Genomic DNA, 26,280 nt, shown 5'->3' on the forward strand with positions numbered 1-26,280 from the left:
TGTGTAAATTCATTTCAAGCGTATATTCATCCATGCTACCGTCTCTTTATTTACTAGCTGTACCCCTAATCCAATCTACAATTCTAGATCAATCCAAATATGTTCCCTGACCCAACTGAGTCTGCCAAACCTTGTTAGGGAAAATCATTTCACTATTGAAAGTATCTGTATTGTAAATGGTCAGCTGCCAGGTTTGTCTGGTTGACCTCCAGACAACTTGGCAAGTCTTGGACTGTGTCACTCTGGCTACGCTTTTCATTTTTGATAGTACTTATCCTAACTGCGGTCTCCTCACCAGGCCTTCACTTCGCCTCTGTACCAGCAGGTGACTTTATCTCCTGGAATGAATTCACTAAACTTCCTTTTTCGACTTCTTCATGTGTGTATAATTTTGTTTACAGGGGTTCCCAAATTCCAGTACTGAGACCAGTGTAAGGCTATGTTAGAAGCACTTGATCAATGTTAAAAAGTATATATATCTGGACCTGACCTCAGCCTATTGAATGAAAATCATTATTACTAGAATGGGAGAATCTATATTTGCTTAAAGGTCCCCAGATGATTTTGTGACCTAAGTTTGGGAGACACCACCAAGGGAGTTGTAGACACTGTTGCTCATACCGTCTGATTGTTTATTCATACTGTTTGCTATTAATTGGGCTGCCCCTGTTTCTTCCCAGCAGTTGACATATAGGTTCCACTCTTCAGAGCTCTTCAATGAGTTGTTAGAGCATCTGTCTTGCCTGTGGTCATCACATTTAATCTCTCCTTGCTGGAACTGTTAACATACTCCTGCTGGTGGCATGCCAAGCTTGAGAGTAGCTAGAATGGCTGCTGTGCTGTGTCCTGGCTGTGCTCCAAGGCTTCATTATTGGTCATTTTGTCTGACCATTTAGTGCAAACTGTAGATCGTAGATGACCCTGGTGGAAGAGTTGAAGCAGCCAGAAGCATAATTTCAAGAAGATGGAAGTCTTACAGTTATGTAATAGTTTGGATACGAACATTGCTCTGTAAAATTTTAATTTGATTCAGAGTGTATTTTCCAGTAGATATAACAATTAGTATTCCAAAGAACAAAAGGAATTTTAATACTGTTTTAATTTTTTCTTTCATCTACTAGTGTGTTGTATATGTGGTTTATAGTGAATTTCCTTGGCCCCAAGCTATCTGTTTGGTGGTTCTCAAAAACTTAAAATATCACTGATAGAAACAAATACTTTAATGAATAAATAATCAAAAATCAACATGTAATTAGCAGATCAACATTTTTACAGATGTAGTATTGTATTTATATATTTACTAAACATATTATTAATATTCATATATAATATATACTTGTGTATAAATTGTATATATTACATGTAAATATTAATAGTATGTTTAATAAGAATTCCATCAAAATTAAATATGCACAATGGTAGAATCTCAAGTATTCCGTCTCCTACTGAAATTATCTGTAAATAATCATAGACTTGTGGAAATGATGGATTAGGAAACAACTGAAAAAAAAGATAAAAAATCAGAGAAGCTTGATTAAGTCTCAGTTGAGCCTCTCACCTCCTGTCTGGCCATGATCGGGTCACTGAACATTTCTGAGCCTTAGCTTTCTCATCTTCAAAATGTCCTTTCAGAAGGTTGTAGTAAGGAATGTTGTAAGGCTACTAGTAAGGTTGTTGTAAGGATTAAATGGAATAAATGATAAATGGTACTATATTATAAGATATACTTATTGTTCTTGTTAAGGTTAAAGGGTATTATATAATTTTGAGATATTTTTTAAATTCACTAAGAGAAAATTATTTAGCACTTTACTTGATTCATCAGGATAACAACTCACTTTTATCCATTTTAGTGTCCTTGGAAGATAACATTATAGTAATCCCTTAAATTTTACTGAGTCAAATGAAGTATATTTTATTAAGTTCTCCTATTTTGAAAATTGGCAACTCATGTGCATGGACATTTTGTGTTTTTCTAACTACAACATTTGTTTAGACAGAATTTTTTTTCTCAATAGTGTCATCTGTTCGTCTTCTTTATTAGACAAAAGCTTAGTTTTCATATTTTTTCTGGCATACTGGACATTTAAAACTTTAGTATATGATTTTATTTTTATTTGGGGTAATTTTGCTTATAGTAACTACCTTTGCTGAGCTCTTGCATTGTGACAGACACAATACAAAGCCTACATGTACAGAATTAACATATTTAATCCTCACAACAATGATGTGAGATAGAGAATGTTGTCCGCATATACTGATGAGAAAATTAAGGTATAAAATAGGTAAGTATCTTTAAAATCATCCTTTAAAGAGACAGAATGGGAGTTGAGTCCAGGCAGCCAGATTCCAGAATCTAGGCTCATCACATTTGAACCATGCTGCATTGCTAACATTACATGATCTTTTGCATCTCTGCTTGTGAACATTCTGAGAATGAAACCTTTGGCCCCATGATTCTTGGGGTGTGACCTAGGGAATCTTTGATGCCAATGGCACCCATGTAAGTGAAAGCTCTCTTGGAGCCTTGGCAGTACTTTCTAACTTGTAATTCAGTTTTTCTGACAATCCCTCAAACATATTTACATGGAAATAAACTAGACCACTTTTGTTTTCACATATTTGATAGTCAGATATATAAAAGTTAATAGCCTATCCAAAAGACTGGTTTACATAGATTTCCAGCCAGGGTAAGTTGTTAGTCCTTATCAGTATAATCATGATGGCTAAAACTGGTGTTCAAAATAACATCACAATTTTAGGTAGATATTGGCATTTGCAGGGTATGTTGTATTTTACTATCTTGAGCTTGTAAACACTAGTGATTAATTATAAGTTCACTTAAATTGTTATTATATCATCATGGAAATTCATGCACTTGCTGAAACATGTAATCAAAATTGTGCATTCAATTAATTCAAGAGTCACAAACTGAACATTTTATATAATTTACATAGCTAATCCTCATAGTGAAACTGCAGGGCAGTCCTGGAAGCTTAATTTTTTCCCCATATATGGTATTAAAGCAGATTATGTCTTAAACTCTTCAGGTTTTCACTTGATTTCCTGTCATCGTATTATCATAACCTCGAGAGAAATAACTCTTTCTTACTTGAAATAAGCTTCAAGTGAAAGTAAGTTTCAAGTTATCACACATTAAGGAATATTTTCTTGTACTTTATATACACAGACATGGACATATGAGTGCACACACACACACACACACACACACAGCTCACACAAACACATAAAGCTGTCCCTACCTATGAATGGATTGATTTCAGGAAGTATATTTATGTTTTTAAGAACCAGGGGTAGCTTCTCATAGGAATAGTGTTGTGTTACTATTCCAGTACAAAAGGTTATTTGTCTCATATTTCACACCATTTTACATATTGCTTTTATTGGATTATCCTTCCCCAGTTTCCTTCCTAGACATTAGAAACACAACCCTCTGTACCACTAACCCGAGGAGACCTTCCACCACCATAACCCATAACGACAATACTGTTTTCAGTGTATGTTATCAGCCAGCACAATTATTAAAACCAGTGGTATCCCATTGGAATAATTATTTAGATGTTAAGAAGCTATGTTTATATTTTCAAAATGATAAATGTCAGTTGTTTTGTTCTGAATTTTCAAATCCTGAACACACAATAGCTGTTTAATACTTTCAAAATAAACAGTGTGCATTGTTGGTGCAAAATTCTTGGGTTTTCTAAAACCAGAAAATACTGACCATAGAGTTTATGCTTTAAATATGCCAACCCAATTTGCATTTGGCCCACTTATCATTATTTTCTGGTTATCATCCTTGGAATAATAACTGAGAAGTATACTTTATATTGACCACATTTTCCTTTAAAAAATGATGCAAATAAATTTATTCCCAAAGCAGAAATAGACTCATAGACATAGAAAACAAACTGTGGTTACCAAAAGGGGAAAAGGGTGGGGGGGGGGATAAATTAGGAGTTTGGGATTAACATATACACATTATTATATATAAAATAGATAACAACAAGAACCTATTGTATAGCAAGGGAACTATATTCAATATCTTATAATAACCTATAATGGAAAAGAATCTGAAAAAAGTATATATATATATATATGTGTGTGTGTATGAATCTTTTTTCAGATCCATATGTATATATATGTATAACTGAATCAATTTGCTGTACACCTGAAACTAACACTACATTGTAAATCAACTATACTTGAATTTAAAAAACCCACACATATTAACTATATTTTCCACAATTTTTAGAATTAGAAAACCCCTCCCAATTAATTATTCACACAGAAGGAAAGCTACAGTTCAAATCCTGAAAACTAATATTCAGAATGTTGGTGAAAGATGTTTTTTTCTTTCTAAAAGATAACCTGGTTTTTAATAAATTTGTTTGCTTTACATGTGATCATTCTTTAGTCAATAGGTCTCTAACTTAGTCAGCTGCTGTAACAAAATACCACAGACTGTCTAAACAGTAGGCATTCATTTCTCACAGTTCTGGAGGCTGGGAAGTCTAAGATCAAGGCACCAGCAGATTCAGTTTCTAGTGAGAGACCTCTTCCTGGTTTGTAGATGACCACTTTCTCACTGTGTACTCACATAGCAGAGAAAGAGTGAGCCCTGGTCTCTCTTCCTCATCTTATAAAAACACTAATCTCATCATGTGAGCCCCAACCTCATGACCTCAACTAAACCAAGTTACCTCCCAAGGGTTCCACATCCAAACACATTACTTTGGGGGCTAGGGTTTCAACCTATGAATTAGAAAGTAGGAGGGAGGTGGGAACACAAATATTCAATCCATAACTGCCTCTAATTGAAGAACATGCATATGAGTTTCACTCACATGTGTTTTATATTTTTAAAATTGAAATGCCTTGGAAAAGTCAAGCATTCTCCAATTGACCACAGACCCTGCCACTCCCTACTGTCTTACTCCTTGCTAGATATTCTTAATGGTGTGGTCTACCAAGCCTCTGTAGGTACTTGAGTTGTTGACTCTTGATTTATACTCTTTAACTTGTCAAAATTTATCAAGATTTTGGTATTAAAATCCTCTTTTAATTCCCTCCTGTAGGATGGAGAACCTAATAAGGGGAAGGAATCCCCCGCAATATCAGAGAAGTCCCTGCAAAGAAGTTCGTGCAGCACTTCGGAAGAGGCCTGAGGAGGAGTGTAAGTATGTTTAATAGGATTAACTATGTTGTAGATAGACTTTGGTGAGTAGTATGGAAAAACTAAAGGGTTAATCTTTAACTGATAAGTCAAATAATAGAGGTACTAAAATACTTGTTGAATCTAACTGAGTCTATTTTAAAAAACGTATTATCACATGGTACCTGGATTCAGGCATTAAGAATATTGTTTTCTTAAGTATTTCTCTTGTATTTCAAGATGTTCTACTGATAATTTGGTTCCATATTCAAATGAGATTGGAAAAGTCTACACAATTTACCTGTATCTTTCTTAAATATCTGTACCATGAATGTTAATCTTTCTGAAGAGTCTTGAAGTTAAAAAAGAAACAACTTTTAAAATGTGTTTAAAATAAACATTTTCCAATTTCATTTGACTACAGAACTCTTTCAACCTCTTTTTAAAATTGAGAACTCTTTGAAAACCACTGCATTAGACTAAAGATAAATGTCTAGTGGAACTATAAACCCATTGATCGAAGTGAAGTATTTGATTTAATCAAATTTAGGAAAAAAAATTTGAAAGATGGAAGTCATGTATTCTATTATAAAGCCATTTTAATCCATTTTTAAATTATTAAAATATTGCAGTATATAATTGTAGATATTTTATCCAAATATTTCTAGTCTGTAGCATTGTTGGAGATATTTGACATAATACTTGAACTGTAAGTTTATAGGATGACCTGTAATACTAGCTTTCCTAATGGCATTTACATGCAATTATTTTCAGGGAACTGAATCACAATCCATTATGACAAAAATTTATCTGAATTATGTCTTTTTACAGGAACTTTCATTTTATAAGGATAGAGCTAATGCAGTGGGTTCACTGGCCTGTACAGTTTAGTAGACTTTCAAGGTTATATTGGCATTTGAAATTAGTTTGAAGTACACCATTCTGGGTAAAGACCAAATATATTAAATCTGGGCACACTCGGGGCAAGTAGAGTGTTTTTGTTTTGTTCTGTTTTATTGCAAAATCAATAGATAATCTGATTTGGTTGGCATCTATGTCATTCAAGATAATGTTAGTTTTCTTTTAGTTGGTATATTTATAGCTTCTAACATTATAAACAATATCCTATTAAATCTAAAATTTGAAAATGAAGATACAGTTCATGGGCATGTTAAAACAAACACTGTTTACAAGAACAGACTATTGCATAAAACAATTGCTTTTTTATTGAGTCCACAGGAAAGCTTTGGGGTTTCTCCTCGTGCTGGTTTAACACAGTCTGCTTAATCTCTGGTATAGTTCTGCAGATTTTATTTAGAAACTCAGAAGGGATTTTTGTGTATAAAACTATGATTGATTCTCACAGAGTTGCTATTTCACATATACAAAGTGATTTTTCAGGCCTCTTGTAATGAGTTGATCTAGGCCAGAGGTTGGCCAACTATGGTCCATTTACCAACTCCATCCTGAAACCTATTTCCGTAAATAAAATTTTATTAAAACATAGCCATCTCCTATTTATTTAGATAATATATGACTGATTGCCACAGAAAATGAAAAGTTGAGTAGTTGTGGCAGAGATTCTGTGGCCCGCAAAGCCAAAAGCATTTACCTAATTCTTTGCAGAAAAAAGATTTGGGCCAGTGTTTTTCAAAATGTGGTCTCCAGTCCAGCAGCACAAGCAGCAGCATTTGGGAACTTACTAGAAATGCAAATTTCAGGGGCTGCCATGCGCATCTACTGAATGCAAACCTCTGATCCAGTAATCTGTGTGTTTTGAAGAAGCCCTGCAGGAGATTCTGATTCAAACTCAAGTCTGAAAGCCGCTAGCTTAAGTCAAACGTCTTGCTACAGATGATATTAAATCATCATGGATACAAAAGACTGATAATGATGGATATATTTCAGAGTTAGGTCTTACTGCTGTTTAACTGTAAAGTGCATAAGGTAACTGTTGCTTCTGTTATAACAAGCAAGTCCTCACCAGTTGGGTTGTGGCAGTCAGGACAATTTTTGAAATATCACTACAGGAGCTCAGCAGGATTGGCTGTGTTATTGAACATGGAAAGACATAATGAGAAATGAGAAATGTATAAAGTGTTTTTCTCTGCCAGAGAGGTCTTCGTTATCCCTTGTTAGTTTAATGAGCAGTTCTTTTGTCCTGTACAGACCAGTATTAATTCTCTAAGAGAGAAGCTTCTTTTCTAAAATGGGAGCAAAATATCATAGTAGTTATTTAAGACATTAACTTTAGAGTCACACATAAGGGTTTATTCTCTAATGTGACACTTAAAATGACCAGTGCAGGACTCTGGGTATTATTTTTTTTAATCAAGGACTCAGTTTACTTATTTGAAAAATGAGAATAATGAAAGACCTTACCTTGAGGAGACAGCAAGTTTTCTTTCTTCTCTCTCTCTTCCTTTTCACTTGGCTTAGGACTGTGGTCCTTCTTATTTCAAACTAACCATCTGAGGATAACAAAGCATGTTTTGATCATAGGAGCAAAAATCTCCAGAAATCATAATCACTATTTTTAGAAATAAACATACATAGCAAGGAACAGCTTGTAAACAAACGACATGAAGCTGGAATTCTTGCAGCGATGTTAGATAGTAATTTGTGTTAGATAGTAATTTGTCTCACACAATTAGTTACACACAAGTACTTTCCCTATGATTCTACAGATTCAATATGGGATCTAGACCAAAAGTTAATGGTCAGCTCCTGTGGAAATCTGCCACTTTAGAAAAATCACCACAGAAAGCCCAATGATAGTGGCTTCCCTTTACTGAGAATTGAAAGAATAGTGGGACTTGACTGAGACTATAGGATCATCCAGCTACAAGGAGAGCCCTCTTTTATTCGGAGATACTGCAAACAGGAAGGTTTTGCTAAATAATATAATTCACACTACTTCCTCCTATAATCTTTTCTACTCTTTTACAAATTTTTCACCATTAATACCAACATCGGGTCACCAGACATAGCTCTTACCAATTATTTCATGTGAGTTATATCTAGCTATGCTGCATCTAGCACAGCCAAGCAAACTTTTAGTAAAAGCTGATTCTTGTAGAAGACAGACTTTGAAACATGCTCAAGCTACTTCCCATTAAATAATAAAAATAAAACCTTTGCCTTCAAAACCAAAGCACCATTCAGCTACAGCCCTATATTCTTGTTCTATTCTCAGGCAAACCTCTCTAAGGAGTCATCTATACTTACTCCATTTCCTTACCCACAACTCACTCCTCCAAATCAGTGCAGTCTGGCTCTCAGTCTAATCACTCTGCTGAAACAGCTTTCATTCAGACCACCAATAATCTCTTTATGATGCTAGATTAGTTTTCTATTGCTATGTAATAAATTGCCACACACTTACTGACTTAAAACAGTTTATCTCAGTTTCTGTGGGTCAAGAGTCCGGGTGGATCCTGGTACCCCTCAAAAAACAAAACAAAACAAAACAAAATAAAACAAAACCCCCAAAACAAAAACAAACAAGAATGGAATGCAGGTAGAGATTAGCCAGGTTCTCTGCCTTATGGTCTCACCAGGCTGACAGTCTCATCTTAAACTCAATTAAGGAAGAACTCACTTCCAAGCTTACTTAGGCTGTTGGCAGAATTTGTTTTCTTATGGTTCTGTCACCAAGAGTCCTACTTTTTGCTGACTTCCAGCTGAGGGCCACCTTTAAGTTCTAGAGATCTGTAACTTTTTTGCTGCATCTACATATGGCTGCTTATGTCACTATTATACTAAAAAACTTATTAACAAATAAAAATCAAATTAAAAAATATTTAAGTAACCCACAGGAAAGCAAGAAAAAAGAAATAAAGAAATAGAGAAATGAGAAACCAAGGGGACAAACAAAAACCAAATAATAAAATGGCAGACATAAGCCTTAATAGATCAATAATTACATTAAGTGTAAATGGTGTAAATACCTCAATTAAAAGGAAAAGCTTGTCAAATTTGTTAAAAAAGCAAAACAAATTGCTGACTATAAAACGCCTTTTAAATGTAAAGATACAAAAAGGCTATTATAAAAGAATAGAAAAAATATTAAATGAAAGCTTGAGTGACTATCAGTAAAAAGTTCAGAGTAAAACATTATAAAGAAGATAGTTTCTTAATGATAAAAGTATCAGTTCAGAAGGATATAACAATCCTCAATGTTTATGACTTCAGTTTATTTTTTACAAATTTATATTTTTTTAAACTTTGTTTCAATAGCTTTGCTATGGTCAGTCTTTTCTTTTTTGTTACTCAGTCCAACTTAGTTTTCAATAGGTAAGTCATTCTTGGTAGCATAGTTGTGATTGTGGCCTGTTTAAAAGAAAAAAAAATACACAGTTGTTTTCATATAGAGAAGTAGCTGCAACGTTGTTATTTTTTCTCAAACAATACCGTATAAACTAAAATTCCACGAATCCTATCTGTTAAGTTTCTGCATAAGAAAAATTTATTGAAGAGTTTTTTTCTTTATTTTACCTTCTTGTAAAATTTAAACTCCTAATTAAATGCCACTTGCAACGTTCCTTAGAATTTTTATCTTTTAAGCTATTGAGCTTAAACATTAAGCCCTTAGACAATTAGAGGGTAATTTATTAGGGCAGGTTCTGTCAGATATCAACTGCTATTCTGTTATGGATTCTTCTGATATCATTGAGAGCAGAGAAGAAGAGCAGTGTAGATTTAACTCCAAGACCACCGTAAACCAAAAGTGATGATACTTCATTTCTTGTTTTACCTGTTATCCCAAATAATGCCCTACATGATTAGCAAGGCTTCTGCAGTATGATTAAATTACATTCATTTATTCAACAAATATCTACTGTGTGAGCACCTACCATGTGTGTCTCTCCCTATTCTAAGTATCTGTGATACATAGTGAGAAAAAAATTAAAAACCAAAAAGGGCAAAATCTTCCATTTTTAACAGAGTTATGCTCTAGTTGGGGAAAGCAGACATTAAACAAAATAAGTTATTATTCATTAGAAAGTGATTCATACTGTGGAAAAATTGAGCAAAGTTATGGGGGATTTAGGAGCAGAGACAGATTTGAAGGTGATTTCTTTTTTTCTTCCTTTTCCAGTATAGTTTATTACAAGATAGTGAATGTAGTTCCCTGTGCTATACAGTAAGATCTTGTTTATCTATTTTATGTATATTGGTTTGTATCTGCTAATCACAAACTCCTAATTTATCCCTCCCCTACATTTCCACTTTGGTAACTAACTATAAGTTTATTTTCTATGTCTGTGAGTCTGTTTCTGTTTTGTAAATAAGTTCATTTGTATCATTTTTTTAGATTCCACATATAAGTGATATCATATGATATTTGCCTTTCTGTATCTGATTTACTTCACTTAATATGATAATCTCTAGATCCATCCATGTTGCTGCAAATGGCATTATTTCATTCTTTTTTATGGCTGAGTAATATTCCACTGTGTATGTATATATACATACACAATGAAACATACATACACCTCATATATATATATATATATATATGTATAGATATAAAGATAGATAGATATATCATCTTATTTATCCATTCATCTGTTGATGGACATTTAGGTTGCTCTCTTTTTGATTTCAAGTTTTTGTCTTTTCCGGATAGATGCCTGGGAGTGGGATTGCTGGATCATGTGGTAGTTCTATTTTTAGTTTTTTAAGGAATGTCCATACTGTTTTCCATAATGGCTGCACCAATTTACATTTGGAGGGAAATTTCAAGTAAGGAAAATAGGCATTTTACAAAAGATGACATATGAACAGGAGGCTGAGGAGTTAGCCACACTAGTTTACAAATTGTAAACTCCATGACTTCTGCATTTAAAATCAACTGGGAGAACGTTCCCATCCAGAGGTTAATTTTGACATGATGCATATATGACATGTGGGGGAATAGTCACCAATACATACTATCTTCTTTCTCAGAAGAAACTGTTAAGACATGTTTGCCTTTTTGCAAAGTTTAGAAACTTGCAAAGATGAATACCCAAGTTCAGCTTGTTTGCAGTGCCTTTTCTTCCCATGCAATATTTTGAAATGTTTAATGAGTGCCAGTGATGAGCTGAATGTGAGTCTGCCTAATGGCATGATTTCTACAAAGCCTGGTGAGCAAGTGTCTTTGGTCCTGGAACCCTAGTGTCCTTTGCCATGTGCTTACTATGGAGTTGCTTAGGCCTATGGAACTACTGCCATTCTTACCTTTTCACCTGGAGAATTAACCTCAGCGTGTTCCTGGCCTAAAGCACCTGTTATTACTTCAGAAATGGGTGCCTCTAGGGACCTAATGAGCATAAGTGTCTGCCCTTTCAAGACACTTGTGACAACATGGACTGTCCCGGCAGGCCTTGAGTAGAATTTCATTCTGCTATACCTTTTTCACAGAGGTGAAATAGGCCCATGGTGTTTCATCTCCCTTGATTATTCTACTGATTTAGGGTAATGTTGCCAGATTCAATACAAGAGACCTGGTTAAATTTGAACTCAGGTAAGCAACAAGTAATTTTTTAGTGAAAGTGCATCTCATACAATATTTAGGGCACTTTTAAAATTAAAATTTTCATTCCTTATCTGAAACTCAAATTGGGAGTTTATATTTGAATTCTACAGCAAAACAGAAACAAAGTGTGTGTGTGTGTGTGTGTGTGTGTGTGTGTTTGTGTGTGTGTGTGTGTGTGTGTGTGTGTGTATGCTTCAAGTAATTTTTATTTGTTTCCTACCTTCTACCCTTAAATTTGTCCAGATTTTCTGGATGCTTTGATACAGTGTCCACATTCTTCAAGTTGTAGTTCTCAATTGCTGTCACTCTGGACTCTTTATCTATAGCTTTGAAAGGCCACATCCTCAGTAGTTTCCCAGACCTCGCCATCTCTTGGGGACACACTCCAGATTGCTCTCCAAAATTCTGTCTCTCTGCCCTGGTTAGATTTCTTTAGGCTCCAGTCACGATCGTTTGACTTGGTGCAGCTGAAAACATCTCTCACTTTTCTACTTTCTTCGTTAAGATTTGTCAGAGCGGGGTCTATCCATTTCCTTTTTAATATTTGTTTCTCTCAGCCTGCAGTTTCCCACTTTCTATTTCATATCTGTCTAATGTATCCTATAAAATCTCGATATTTCTCTTAAGGAAAGCTCTCTTTTCCTCCAATGTAATTAGCCGGTTTTCCTTTATTTAGTTTTTATTTTTCTGCTGCTTCTGTTCTGATAATAAAATAGAAGCATGCCTGTTTTCATATCATTCTGATTCCTTCTGGATATCCTAACAAACTCAATTCTTGAAGACCAAATGCTCCAAACACAGACTTTATTGTTTCTTTTTGTAGCCTTTATGTATACAGTTATTTCAATGACTGGCTTGTTACCTTTCTCAATTCCACCTAGAATAGGGCAGATTCTCTTCATTGTAAGGGCTCTCTGTTACTTTTCATCTGTTTATTAGTCAAATGCACTACTCTTCTGTGGGTGCATCCACAATAAATTCTCTGGTTTATAAGGCCATGGACAGTGTTCCTGTGAGTATCTTGCCCAAAGCTCAAGGTCAAATTGCAGTAGCTTAAACACTGTGGGCAATGTCCAGTAAGGTCAGCAAGGCCAGTACATTGTTGATAAAACAGTGCTGTCTGCACAGATCAACCTCTTGCTTGGGGATAAAACCTCTGTGAAGTACAGTAAACGCCCAATCAGACCTTGCATGGCCTCCTTGCTAAAGCTGAAAGCCCACTGCCACATGCCCTGGTCCTATCAAAAACTTCCCCAGGTGCAGTTTATATCACCAGCATTTACTTTTTGTCTATGTTATGTTTATTACTGATAAAACTGACTTTGGAGGTTGTGACCCAAGTGCATGGCTACCATGATCATCCTACAAATTAGCCAGGTAGCTTCATTCCATGGGGCCAAATGCTGTACACCTGGAAACCTACAGGGCGAAACCAGATGTCCCAGGCAGGCTCCAGAAGGAAGGGGTACGTCTGAGTGCAGCGTCCAGTCTTAGTTCTTTTTCAGAAACTACCCATCACGTAACTCCTTCTATATCCATGGAAAAGAGAAAATGGGGCAAGAGCCCAGGAAGTCTAAGGAAAATGCCTCCTCATGGAACCGTGAGACATGAGCAATGTGTCTGTCCCCTCCTATACCACTCACAACCACGGACCAGCTCTGGAGGAAGTTCTTGTGGGTTCTGTCTGCCATGAAATGACTGTTCATCAATGTCTAGAACTCCTGTTCCAGCATGGAAGGCCAAGAGCACTTCCTTACCCCTGGTTGGGAAGGGTACTCACACCATGGCAATAACTGCTCCAAAGAAATCCTTCACACATTTTCCTTTTCTTTCAATACTCTGATCCCTTTTAAATAATTGATCTGGCTGGGGGGTCCAAAAGCTGCAGAACCTGAACTTAGCTTGCACATAACAGATAGGAGTAGTTCAGAAGACAGATCCTGGAGCCAAGCTGCCTGCATTTGAGTGACACTTTACTACCTACTAGCTGTGTGACACAGGCACATTGCTTAATCTCTCTGTGCCCCAATTTAGTCATTGAAAACAATGGGGATGATTAAATTTGTTAATATATGTAAAGCTCTAAGAATAATTTCTGGCACTATATAATTATTTGCTGTTATTATTACTTTGCAAATTCTGCATACATTGGTCTGACTTTGGAATATCACCTCTATAGTATCTTGCTGCCTCTACTGAAGTCTGTATTTGAACATCCTGCTATACTTGTGAATACATCTATCAAAAACCCACATTCACCTTCATGCCCTTTCCTTACAGCATTGGATAGGAAACCAGAGTAAACCAGTGAGGCTGTGCGATAGTTCCACCTCTGGTGAGGCTGGTTTCACTACTTCATAGAATAACAACCCCTGAAAAAAATTATCCAGGAGCTTGGAGACACATCCAACCTCCTCGCTCAAGTCAAGGGGGAAGAGAAGAACAAAACAGAAAAAAGGGACAAGGACCTAGAATATTCTAGGGAACTCAGCAGTAGGAGTTCATGGCCATTCTCTCTAAAAAGCTGTCATTAATGCAATTCATTCAGGTCCAAAGATTCAACATAACCATCTCTGCATTCTAAGTTTTATTTCTCAGCATAGAGAGAATTTGATCAGCCCAGTTTGAGTCAATTCTCTATGCTCAAGTCCAGAATCAGACTGCGTCTTGTATTAAGGCTATTTCCAGAAAGAAGGAATCCTTGTTGGCTTGACAACTTCCCTGGGGGTGTCCGCTGTTATTTGGAGCTCATGACCTTTCTGTGCCCCATTGTGGCTACCTCTCTTTTGTTGGCCTCCAGCATCTTTGACTTCTGGCCTGCTGCAGCCCAAGCTGCAGAACCACAGTGATTTGCATTAGGCTTAAGTTATTTTTTAAATTGTACTAGATAAAACTGTACTTGTGGCTTTAAAATAATGAGTGATACAGACCAAGCCTCAGGAAACTTTCTCTCTAAATTGTCAAATGAGATGTTACATACGAAGAAACTAAGTATATTAAAAGAACAGTAACATGCCAGTTAGAAAATCAATCTTTCAAGCTTATTTGAATAGAGTTAGCATAAAATACCCCCCGCCCCCAAGCAGTAACACTATTAATGGAATGCTGTGTTTTGAATTTTGCTTCACTGGAGTCAGCCCTGTAGAGACAAATACTGTGCCTCTGTTCCATATCATTACCAACACTGTGCCCAGTGCCTGGCACATGGAGATGTTTGGTAAAAACTTGCTCAGTGAATGAATAAATTAGTGAATAGCAAAAGATATCTTCCTTTAAAAAATCCATACACTTTAATTTTTGCTGTTTGCTCGTATTAAATGAAAAGTCATTAAATTGATAGCATAGTAAAGTCACTAGTGTATTTATGAATTCCTGTTCCTCAGAATTTATAGGTGGACCCAATATCAACTGTCCAGGAGGGGGACATTTCCCCCTTAACCCTTCTTGAGTTCTTCTGGCTAGACTAATAAGAAGATCGACACAAGTCAGATTAACAGGAGAAAAAGAAATAAATTTTAATTTATGAGCACAGAGGTGTCACAGAAGTAGGACCTAAGAAGTAGCCAAAGCAGGCAGCTTTTATACTTTTTAGACAAAGGAACAATATATTTGTGAGGAATTGACAGGACAAAGAAACTTTAGGTTTTGGATGCTCAATTAGTGAAGAATCTAAGCTTGGGGTAGTAAATTAAAGAGGTAACAAGGGTTGTTTATACAGACTTCTCTGCCCCTGAATCCCTGTCTCTGGTGATAAGGGTATCCTTCAACTTCCAGAGGCAGGAAGTGCACCTTTCACATGGGGGGAGGTTTATTTTCTGCTTTCAGGGATACAGGGAGGAGACTCAAAGTGTACCTCTAGCACTGGCCATTTCTTAAGTAACTTTAATTCAAAATAATATGCCACTGAGGCATATTTGGAATGTATTCTAGCTTCCTGGGAAGATTCCCTGGTTTTATTCATTTAAAAAAAAAACTAAACTATTTAATTGGAGCATACTATCTTAGGAAGAGTTGGCTTAATTTATTTTCAAATTAGTACACAGAGGATATTTATATCAAAGATTTTTCAGTGGTTATCTCCAATAGTGTATGGGCCAAAGGGAAGATTACATTTTACATATTGTAATTGTTGGTGTGTCCATGTGGTATAAAGACAAGGTCTTTGCATCAATACTTTCTAAATTCTGTTGTTCATTTTCATGTTTTATAACAGTTATCCGAAAACCAGGTATTGTGTTGTTTTATTTTCTGTTGAACATCCTGTCATCAAGACCAAAGCTAAATATTTCCTTTTTAATTTTAAAGGCAAGAAAATTTGTGACTTTTTGTGTTATTTGGCCCGCACACCTGAAGAGTGAATAATGTCGCCTATCTGCTCACAGGTCTTCACGCACCATGTTTAATCAAGAACGTATTTTCGCTTGTAGCGTTAGACACGTCACATGGCTATCAGTTTACTGTCAGGCAAGACAGAGCACATCGTAAAGTGCATCAGTTCCGACTGCTCCCTTTAGAAGTGAAGCACCACAGATGACAGTAAACATGACAGCTTTTGTCATCAGCAACATTTTTGCTGGCATCCTGTTATTAATAATACTTTGGCTAGACAGTATTACCAGGAATAATCCACGATGGAACAACCATTCCTGCATCTCTGACCACAAAATAATTTCTAAGCTTTTTCCAGGGATTTTATTTTGTTTTGTTTGGCAGACATTTTTTTCCTCCTTCAGCCAAACTTGTCATAAAATTAATTGGAAAAGGGAAAAAAGAGAAAACAGACTGTAAAAGGCTCACTCTTTAATTCTTGAATCAAAGGCTATCTTTGCCAACTTTTAAGAGCCACCATGTATACTGAAAGATACAGTCAAAACCAAATGTGATAGAGAGGTGAGCTTAAAAATTATAAAGGATGCAAGGGTGAGTTTTGATCAAATGTATAATTATAGCAGTTGGAAAGCATATTAGTAAGGTGAATATTTCTGCGGATATGTGAAATGTAGACAGTATACTAGGCATACTAGAATATGTACTTAATACCCATAGTGCCTTTTTGTGTTAAAAAAAAATCGATGACAGTCAGGAAATGGTGAGCAGTTTTATGACTAGCCTTTATCCAGACATGTTTTCCTCTCCTAGGTTCACTTGCAATGTTTATTACATAACATAAGTTATATTTCTGGTGCCATGTATTGTCTACACCATCATTAAGGAAAGTTCATGAGGTGGCCTTTTCCCCAGCTCACTGATCCATCTGCACAGACTCCAGCCTTCAATTACTGAATGCTTTTCAGTTCCTGTGATCACGTAAAAGGGTCTGAAGAGAAAACACCAGAACGTTTAAATGAATCTTACGTCAGGTCCACAAGCCACATTTCATTTTTACCTTGGCCTGATTTATTTTATCTTGAAAAAGCTCTTGGAAATGGTTCTCTCCTGGCCTCATTTTTAAAGATTATAAGCGGTTAAAAATAGATTTTTTTTCTCTAATTGTTTAACGCTTCAAGACAATAACAAATAAATCTTAACCTCACTTTGTTTCATAAAATTGGTGCTCAGTTTTTCTATTTCAATGTCAAATGGCAAAATGATGAATTTTAGATGGGATTATGAGAACTGAGAAGGAGGCTATTTTTTAATCTTAAATTGCAGTAACTAGTTTATCCAAGGATGGCCTAACTTTAGAGTCCTTTAAGACATCCCACTAGTTACATATCTACACATGTATTCTGAGAATTAATTTAAATTCTCTGGTCTATAGGAATCCTTCAACAGTTGATATAAATTGTTGTTTCAAATTCACAAAGTTACACAAACATATGTTTATGTGTGTATGTACACATTATATCATGTATTTAATGTGGATGTTAACAAATATTAACTTCCTTTTGAGGCTTGCCCTTTAACTAACATAAAATTACATCATAGCAAAAGGCTAGTAACGTAAAAGTGTAGATAGGTAGATAGATATGGATAATCATGCATTTGACTTAATCACTATTCGTTATTGAAGGTCTTTCATTTCTTTTCTAAACTTGAAAAAAATAAAGGATTTGGTCAATGCTATTATTTACAGGTATTTTAGGCTCTATAGCATATAAATCAACAAATTAAGCACCTTTAGGAATTCTGTATCAGAATTGATGTGCTTCTATGAAACAGATTAAGAAAATGTGTGGCTTCTATTTTTGCCCTGTTGCCTCTCTTCCAGGAAAGCAAAGAAACACATTTCCAGGCTAAGTTGCAGTAAATTTATTAGTCTTATAAGATCTTTTCTTTCTTTTCCTTTTTATGGTTCCAGTTTTTTCTTTGCTTAAACTAGTTTGTACCTATCTTTTATTATAAGCCTCCTCAAATCCTTTTATGAAGAAGATAAAGAAAAGGAAATAAAATGATAATAAAATTAAAGGCCTATTTTTTGTGCACTTTATTAGTTCAGTGAGCACTTATCAAGAACTTGGCTATGTGCACAGTTTTGTTTTGTTTTTATTAGTCACTTCATGTAGAATAAATCTCTTCTCTTCTTATGGAATAATCCATCTAGTTGGGGAAGCAAAAAAATTTTCAAAAGAAAAATCAATCAGAATAATATTTTTCAATATACAAATTTCTATAGTAGCCAAGACCTAAGACCTTATTTATATTTGATGATTTAGAAAACATTTCTAAATAAACATACATTAACATTTTAAATGCAAAAAAGATAATAAAGTACATTTTATGAAGCATTTAAAAGCCATTTGCAAATTGCAGAATTACCAAATTGAGTAAATTGCCATAATTTTGGCTTTGGGCAAGTTTAATTTCTTTGAGCTTCCATTTTCTCATTATAAAATGGAAAATATTCTACTACTTCATAGTGACTTTTGTTGCTGTAAGTTTTAAATGATATAGGGTGGCTTTTCTGTACATTAAAGACTATAGCTATTTGCAATTTTTAATTAGTTCTCATTTTATAGAAGTTACAATTTTTAACTTTAACCTAGTTTTTCAGCATTTTTAAAAAGCTGAACATACAAATCATATTCTGTTTATGAATCTGGTAAGTTTTAACAATCACTTGAAAATTTTATTATTTAAAATTTTTGTTAAATTAAAAAAAAATCTATTTTTATTTTCTTTGTAAATCTGATACATTTTATCTTCTTTATTAAGTATTTCAAACCCAGATGTAACAAGCAAAACCTCCCCAAGGACTTAAACTACTCTTGCAAACCTAATCAATTAAATGTATAAAAATAGCAAATTTCAAGTTTTTGTAGGCATTCCAGTATTATTTTTTTAGCCAAGTAAGTAAAATTGTCCTACATACTTTAACTAAACGTCACAACTCAATAAATAATTTATTTCTCACTTCATTTGGAATCCTTGCCCTTATGCCCTCATATGTCAGTCTTTGAGTATTATAAACACTTTTAACATCATTTATAAAAATTTCCTAACATTAAATTTTAAAATTATGAATGGAAAGGGGTTTTCTTTAAGATCTCAATTATTAATTTGTAAAGTTTCCCAGAATTAGAAAGACACTTCTTATACAACTTTTACCCTTGTAATAACAACACCAAACTCTAGTGTTTACAATAACAAAGGTTTGTTTTTCACTACCATTACATGTTGGCTGTGTATTGGCCGGGGCTCTGCTCCATCATCTGTTTATTGTAGAATCTAGAAAGAAAACGGAGCCCATAACTAGGATTTGCCAGAGGAAAGAGCACTGATAGAAGCACAGGCTGGCTTAAAGCTTCCCCTTGGCTTGCACTAATTAGCCTAAGTGATTCACATGGCCTCGGCTAACATCACGGGGGCAGGAAGTATGGAAGTATGATCCTCCCATAGGAAGAAGCACCCATAAAGGGGAGCAATAGTACAAGGAAATGCTTCAAATACTTTTGATCAATCAATACACTCTACCACATCTGTCCTCCAAATAAAACGGTCATATTATTATCTAATTATTTCTTATGTAAACTTTCACCCTAGTACTCAGACTGCATCTCTTTTCTTTCAGTAATCTTGTGACTGCATGACTGAATGCAAAATTATTTTCATGCTTCAGTCAGGCCCTACAGGCATGCTAATGACCCAGTCCTAAGGCTTAAATGAGATCATGGAAATGAAAGCATCTTCCGAATACATTGTTTTCTTGCTCTCGTTTCCAACTTCATTTTTCCTGGTTCGATTTTGCTTGTGTAGTTGTGTGTTTTCTGTTCAGGCCCAAGGTCTGAAGCAAAATCACTCATCATGCATGAGTAAAAGGAATTTTGCAGTCCTGTCGTCAGTTATCCTGAGTTCCAGTCATTTTGGCCTCAGAAACGGTCTTCCATGAACAATCACTAACACTCACCCATCTGACTGCTCTGGAGATTATATTCACATTCATTTAGTCTTTAATATTGGACTTTTCAGAGGCCAGATCACACTGTTTTCTCATATTGCACTAACTGTTCACATCAAACTAGCCAGATTATAGAAAGACTTGAAAGTCAGGCAGAGAATTTAGATTTAATGATGTAGGAAATAGGAAATAATTGAGTTTTCTGAGGTAGGAAATAAAAAAACAGCATGGTGTCATTATCACAGTGTGGTAAAAGAGTATGAGATTTTATGTCAGACCTTCCTGGACTGGAATTCTGTCACCACCAATATGGCCTTAGTATTCCCATCCAGTAATGAAGATCACCCTACCTATCTTATAGGGCTGTCATTCAATAGTTGATTCAACAAATACTGGATTCCTGCTTTGTACTAGTCCTTATTAAACAAAATAAACTCTGTTCTTGACCTCATTTACCTCACAGTCTAGGAACAAATATAGAGAATATATAAGAAAAGAAGCAAATTAATAGTGAACAACTGTGATAAGGGCTCCGAAGGAAGGGAACAAGTGATGGAAAAGTGGGGTATGTGTCTTTAAATTAAGTGACCAGGAAAAATCACTCTAAATCAGTGATATTAGTGAGGAGTAAACAAGAAGCAGGTTCTGTAGCTGTTGGGGGGCAAAACATGTCCTCCTGACCATTAACATTCTACTGGGTGCTCATGGCATCTACATGATGCACTGTCAGATTTTACTGGAAATCTTCTTTCAGCTTGTGTCCAGTGCAGCCTGGAAGTACAGAGGAGTTAATGGCTCCAGGTGCAGACTTCAGTCACTGACAGATGAAAGCTGGAGAATAAACAGCCTGCCTTCCTCATCCTCTGAGGGCTCCCCCTGAGGTATATTCCATATAGATGAGCCTTAGTTGCCCAGAATGGTAATTGCTTCATTACACACCCATTCCTGGCTTCCTTCCCTTCCCTGTCACACTTCTTTTCTCCTGGTGTTTTCTTAGATTGCCTCCTAAATAAAGTATTCATTCTCAGATCTTAGTCTTAGGCAGAATCTGCTGCCAGGGGAGACCAACCTGAGAGAAGTATCATCTCCAGGATCGTATCTGGAATAAAAGATGCATTCAGTAAATGTTAGTTCTCCTTTTCCTCAGCCTTGCTCCCTGTGTCAAACACATTTGATGAAATGTTTTAGGAAGTTATCTCTAGTCTGTATTGTAGTCTTGGAGGTAGCTAGAGTCCTAGAGACCAGTGAGGAAGCAGACTGTCACTTTAGAATCGACAAAAAGCAATAGAGACCCAGACAGGCCAAGATGAGATGCCAGTGAAATTACGTTACGGTAGCCCATTTATGACTCTCACTAAACAATGTATGCCCTGCTGGAACACACGGTTCTATGGAATGCTATAAGAGGGTAGTGGTGTCATAAAAATACTCCTGGGTAAGAGGAATTGTATATACTATTAGGCCAATAAAAGTAGGGTGAGAGATCAGCGAAGTGTTCTGTGAAGTTGGTTAGAGCTTCCAGACCTCCTGCTCTTGCCTGTCATACCTGGCCTGCCAGGTAGCAGAATCACGGCACAACGTGGAAGGGCCTCTGGTCTCCATCCACACTCACAAAAGCACCACATGTACACATATAATGCATAAAATTCAAGTAAAAACAATGTGCTTGCTATATAAGTGCATCTTCAAGTCAAAGATTCTTTGTCCTTTCTTTCAACTCCTTTTCCACTTCTAAACCAGCCTTACACAGATAATTTGAAGATTCTATCACTTCTTGGAAATTTTAAAAGTTAATTTCCTACCAGAACCTACAAGGTCTGATCTGTCACCTTATCTTTCTAACCTATTCCCGGGTCACTCCCCCTCACGTTGGTTAGGCTTAGGCACGCTAGTCACATACCTCGGTGTCTTTTTGAGTGTTGATCTTTCTCCCTGGAATTTTCTTATCAGCTGCTTATATATTTCTCTCTGTCTCATTCCTTAGGTGTCTGCTCAGATGTTATCTTCTCAGAGAGGTCTTCCCTGACCACCTTGTCTGACAAGATGTAACAGTCAGCTATTACTATAGTAATGCTGCATAACTAAAAACAACAACAAAATCTCAGTGGCATAAAATAATGAGCATTTATTTAGCCCAAATGCCTGGAGGTTACTTGTGGGTGTGTTGAGCCAAGTTGGACTTTGTTTGTTGGTTCTCATTTGGGTTTGTTCATGTCTGAAGTCAGTTGGAAGTCAGCTGATCTAAAGTGCCTCTGTTGTACAACTCTGCTCCATGTATCTTTCGTTCTCATCCTAGGATCAGTGGGCTATTCCAGACGTGTCCTTTCATAGCCCTTACACATGGCAGAGGTATAACAGTATGAACAGAAACACACAAGGGTCTTTTAAGGCGTAGACTCAGAACTGGTTCACCATGACTTGCACCAATTCTATTGCCAAAGCAAATCGCAGAGCCAAACCCAACATCAGTGGTAATATAGGAAATATGAGGAGTGGGAAGGGAATATTTCTGAACCTTGATCCAATCTACTACAAAAAGTCTCCTTTGTTATTTTAGTTCAGAGTACTCATTTTATTCCCTTCCACGCAATTGTTCTTTGTATTCAATTGTTTAGTATCTGTCTCCCCCATGAAACTTTGTATTAGAGAAGAAAGAAAAAATAGACTATACTATGGTAACAAATTGATGAGTAGCCCTAGATATCAGCAGTTTAACGCAAGAAAGTTTACTTTCGCCCTCATGTCACAATTCAGTGCAGACTTAGAGGCACTGCTCCATCCTACCTCTGTCAACTGAGTCTGTGAAGCTCCCCCAGGCAGAGAGAGGACAGAAAGATCAAGTCAGATGATTCTTTCCAGGGCCAGGCAGAGAAATGTTTTCTATTGCTTTTACCCACCATTGTACAAAACTCAATCAATGGCCCCGATCCAGCTGTAGCAAGTGGTAGGGGGCAAAGAAGTCTAGCTTTCATGCTATCCCGGAAAAGAAAATGGTGTGGTGAACATACAGCTTTGTTTCCACTGAGACCATGCAGTCTTTGATGGCAAGATGTGCCTCTGGTACCATAAAGCCTGGCAAATAGAAGCTCATCACTTTGTTCAGTGAATGAATAAACAACTCCAATAATGAACTGACTTCTAAGTCAGTTTTTTTTTTTTTTAATGAAAAAAGAATAATGACACATACCTAACAGAATCATTGTAAAGATTAAAGAAGTAGTCTCTGTTTTGGGGAGTTGTTTTGTAGGAAAGATGTACTGTCTATTGGCCTATCTTAGTTTATGACTTCACTGCTGTTTCAAAAATGCTTAAAGACTATTATTATTGTGTATAAATTTTGGTGACAATAATGGGGGAAAATTATTGATGCATGCAAGTAAGAATGTGGATATGTGAAGCAAGACTTTAAGTTTCATTTCTTAAGATAATGATCAAGAGAATTTGTTCTACTAAAAAGTCAAGACGGGAGATTTAAAGCAAAAAGGTGCAGAAAGGGTGGCCCCATCTAGCCCAGAATCTTCAATACAACTGTAGGGCTTCCTTCTCTTGCCAACACTACCAGGTCGAGCAGCTCTATACTTGTCTATTCCTCCCCATCTTTATAGAATTTAAGAGATTTGGAGAGGAAAATAAATGAAAAAGCAGCAATGAAAGCCTTAGAGTGATTCATGAGACTGCAGTTTTTTCCCTGTCTTTTTGACTGGCCTTAAAGTAAAACATACGCATGGATTAAACTTAAGGAATCTTGGTTTTGTTGAGTGATATTCAATTAAAGTTTAATAAAATGCATAAAATGCCTAGGACATCCAAGGCACTGACTGATCACTGAGTCAGAAGCCTCCATGAACCCCCAGATTGTGTTGAGTAGCCCTCCTCCAGGCTCCCACAGTACAACATGGACACTTCTGTCATATCATGCCTCAGATTATATTTAAATCTGCTTTGGATCCCTGCCCCTCAATGATGAACTCATCTGCGGGGCTTATTCATAATTTATCTTAGCCTTATATTGAGGCCTCGGTCTTATATGAATTCCGTTTTGCCCTTTAGTTTCTGAAAGGGCTTCATATCTGGACTTTAACGTTCTGCCTTTAAACTCAAATGATTTACAGAGCAACTTCCAAGCCACCTTTGCTCTATGCAAATCTCACAAATCTAGTGTTGAGTGTATGGTTTCATGCTTTCTGGAAAGCCCCCTGACTCTAATTCTCATAGGTTAATACGTGCAAGTTGTGACAACAAATTGTAATGAATTTTCTGAAGATACTTGGGACCTTCAAAATATGGTAGATTCTCACTTGCTAAGAATGATTGTGGTAAAATTCCTCCCCAAATAACAGACAGATTATGGCTATTTAAAATGTCTTTCAAGCTTGTAATTCAACCTAAAATATGTTCCCTACCATAATTCTTGCTTGGGTTATCATCAATTTTTTATGATATGTAGTGCCTGTTTTTCATTTGCTCCAAGAACATTATTGTATTAAATAGTCAATGACTATCAGTAATCACATCACAGAAACACTTAAGAGACAGAGTTAAAGTTCTTAGCCAATTCAATATCTGTTTCAAAGCATTCTTGACATTTAAAAACCCCTGAATTTTTCATTTATGCAGCAGTGATTGGAAACCTAAATCTAAAACTTTAGTGTTACCAGGAGTGCCCTCTGGCACTCTGGATTTGAAAGGTTAATTTTAATGAACATTTAAACACTTGCATTCGACAAGCTCATTTAAATATGATTGAAACGTGAAGCTGGGATTTGTAGTGCTTGGCATCCAAATCCATGCTATTCACTGGGCCGTCATCGCTCAAGTGCCGCACAGACACTTGGTAAGTATTGCAGTGTTTACCGAGCGACGAACACTGATTAGAAGCATAACTGAACAAGGCCTTGCCCCTGGGAGACCGTATTTTTAGGAATTTATACCTTAAGGGCTTTTCGTGCGTGTACTCTCTACTTTTGAGTAGCAGGACAAAGAGGCACCTCAGAGATGAGCTAAATGCAGCTTGGGCCATTGAAAGATGTGAAAGGTGCAGGAAGGGAAGGGCTGTAATAAGGAGCACAAGCTAGTGAGAATTATCCTCTATCTAATGCACACAGTGAATGGGCATTTTTCTTTTTTTCTGTTTTTCAAGGTCTCATCATTTACATACAAGTAAGGCACTGAATGAGGAGATTATATTTCAAGAACGTTGACTAAAAACTGGAAACCAGAAATACACAAGAGGAGTGTAGCCCAAGGCAAGGAACCTTTCAGAAAGCTTTCAAACAATGCTTCCATATATAAACTCTCCCACTAAGTCTTTTAAAATGGACTTTAACCTGGAGGCTCAGGCAGTCAGCCAAGGGTACTCTGGACTGACCAGGACAGTGATAGCAGTGAAAAAAAAAACACCAGAAAATTTATTTTATCTTTTAAGATCTTTATTTAGTGAAAAGAAACCATCAAGACTCTTATGCTAGTCTCTATTACAACCAAAAAGTTCTTTTTTTTTTTCCCCTTCAACATTGGCCTTAAAAATGTGATGTCACCTGTAACTAAGAATATTAGGTCTCCTGCCAAATTAAAATACTGTGTTTAAGTGTGTGTATCTTCCTAACATTACCTCCCTTCTCTGAAGGTTGTTCATGTCTCACTAGCCATGGCAGGGCCCAGTTCCAACGATTTGCAGAGAACAAAAGAGGGTCTATCCTTAAAATAGCACAACTATATATTATGCTTAATAATATAACTATAATAAAAATGGAACTGTTATTTCAATAGTGCATTATTGTACTATAGTACAGTGTCATATAGTATAATAATAATATAATATAGCTACAATAATGATAAATCATTGTTCTAAATTCAGACATGTATTTCTTTCATCATTACATTGAATGGTGAATCTGCCTGAAAGTGGAGGGGCGATTTTTGTCTTCAACAAAATAGCAAAAAGATAACAAAACAAAAATGCAATAATCTACTTTTAAGTGTGTATCACTTTTTCGGGCACTGAAGTAATATATTTTAGGCTTATAATTCTACTTGTTATAATAAAACAAAATAATATTAAATACTTTTCTGCTAAGGAGAGTGCCAGCCTATTAAGAACTTACTTACTTTATGTCATTTTTCTAAAAACTCTTTACAGGACACTTAAGGTTAATTATTATTGCCATTTTTCAGTTAAACAAGTTAAAATTGATGGCTCAGTTTTCTAATCTGAAGGCCCAGAACTGTATTAAACAGTATTTAATC

At 35.9% G+C, this 26,280-nt stretch overlaps 1 protein-coding gene across 1 annotated transcript in view; it reads left to right on the forward strand.

Moving 5' to 3' along the window:
- Nucleotides 1-26,280, forward strand: part of LRRC7 (leucine rich repeat containing 7) — a 414,541-nt gene that overhangs the window by 92,493 nt on the left and 295,768 nt on the right. The window contains 1 exon segment of the mRNA XM_006191023.3: nt 5,097-5,194. Coding sequence (XP_006191085.3) covers nt 5,097-5,194 — 98 coding nt within the window.

Source organism: Camelus ferus, chromosome 13 (assembly GCF_009834535.1).
Source record: "Camelus ferus isolate YT-003-E chromosome 13, BCGSAC_Cfer_1.0, whole genome shotgun sequence".
Taxonomy (NCBI): Eukaryota; Metazoa; Chordata; class Mammalia; order Artiodactyla; family Camelidae; genus Camelus; species Camelus ferus.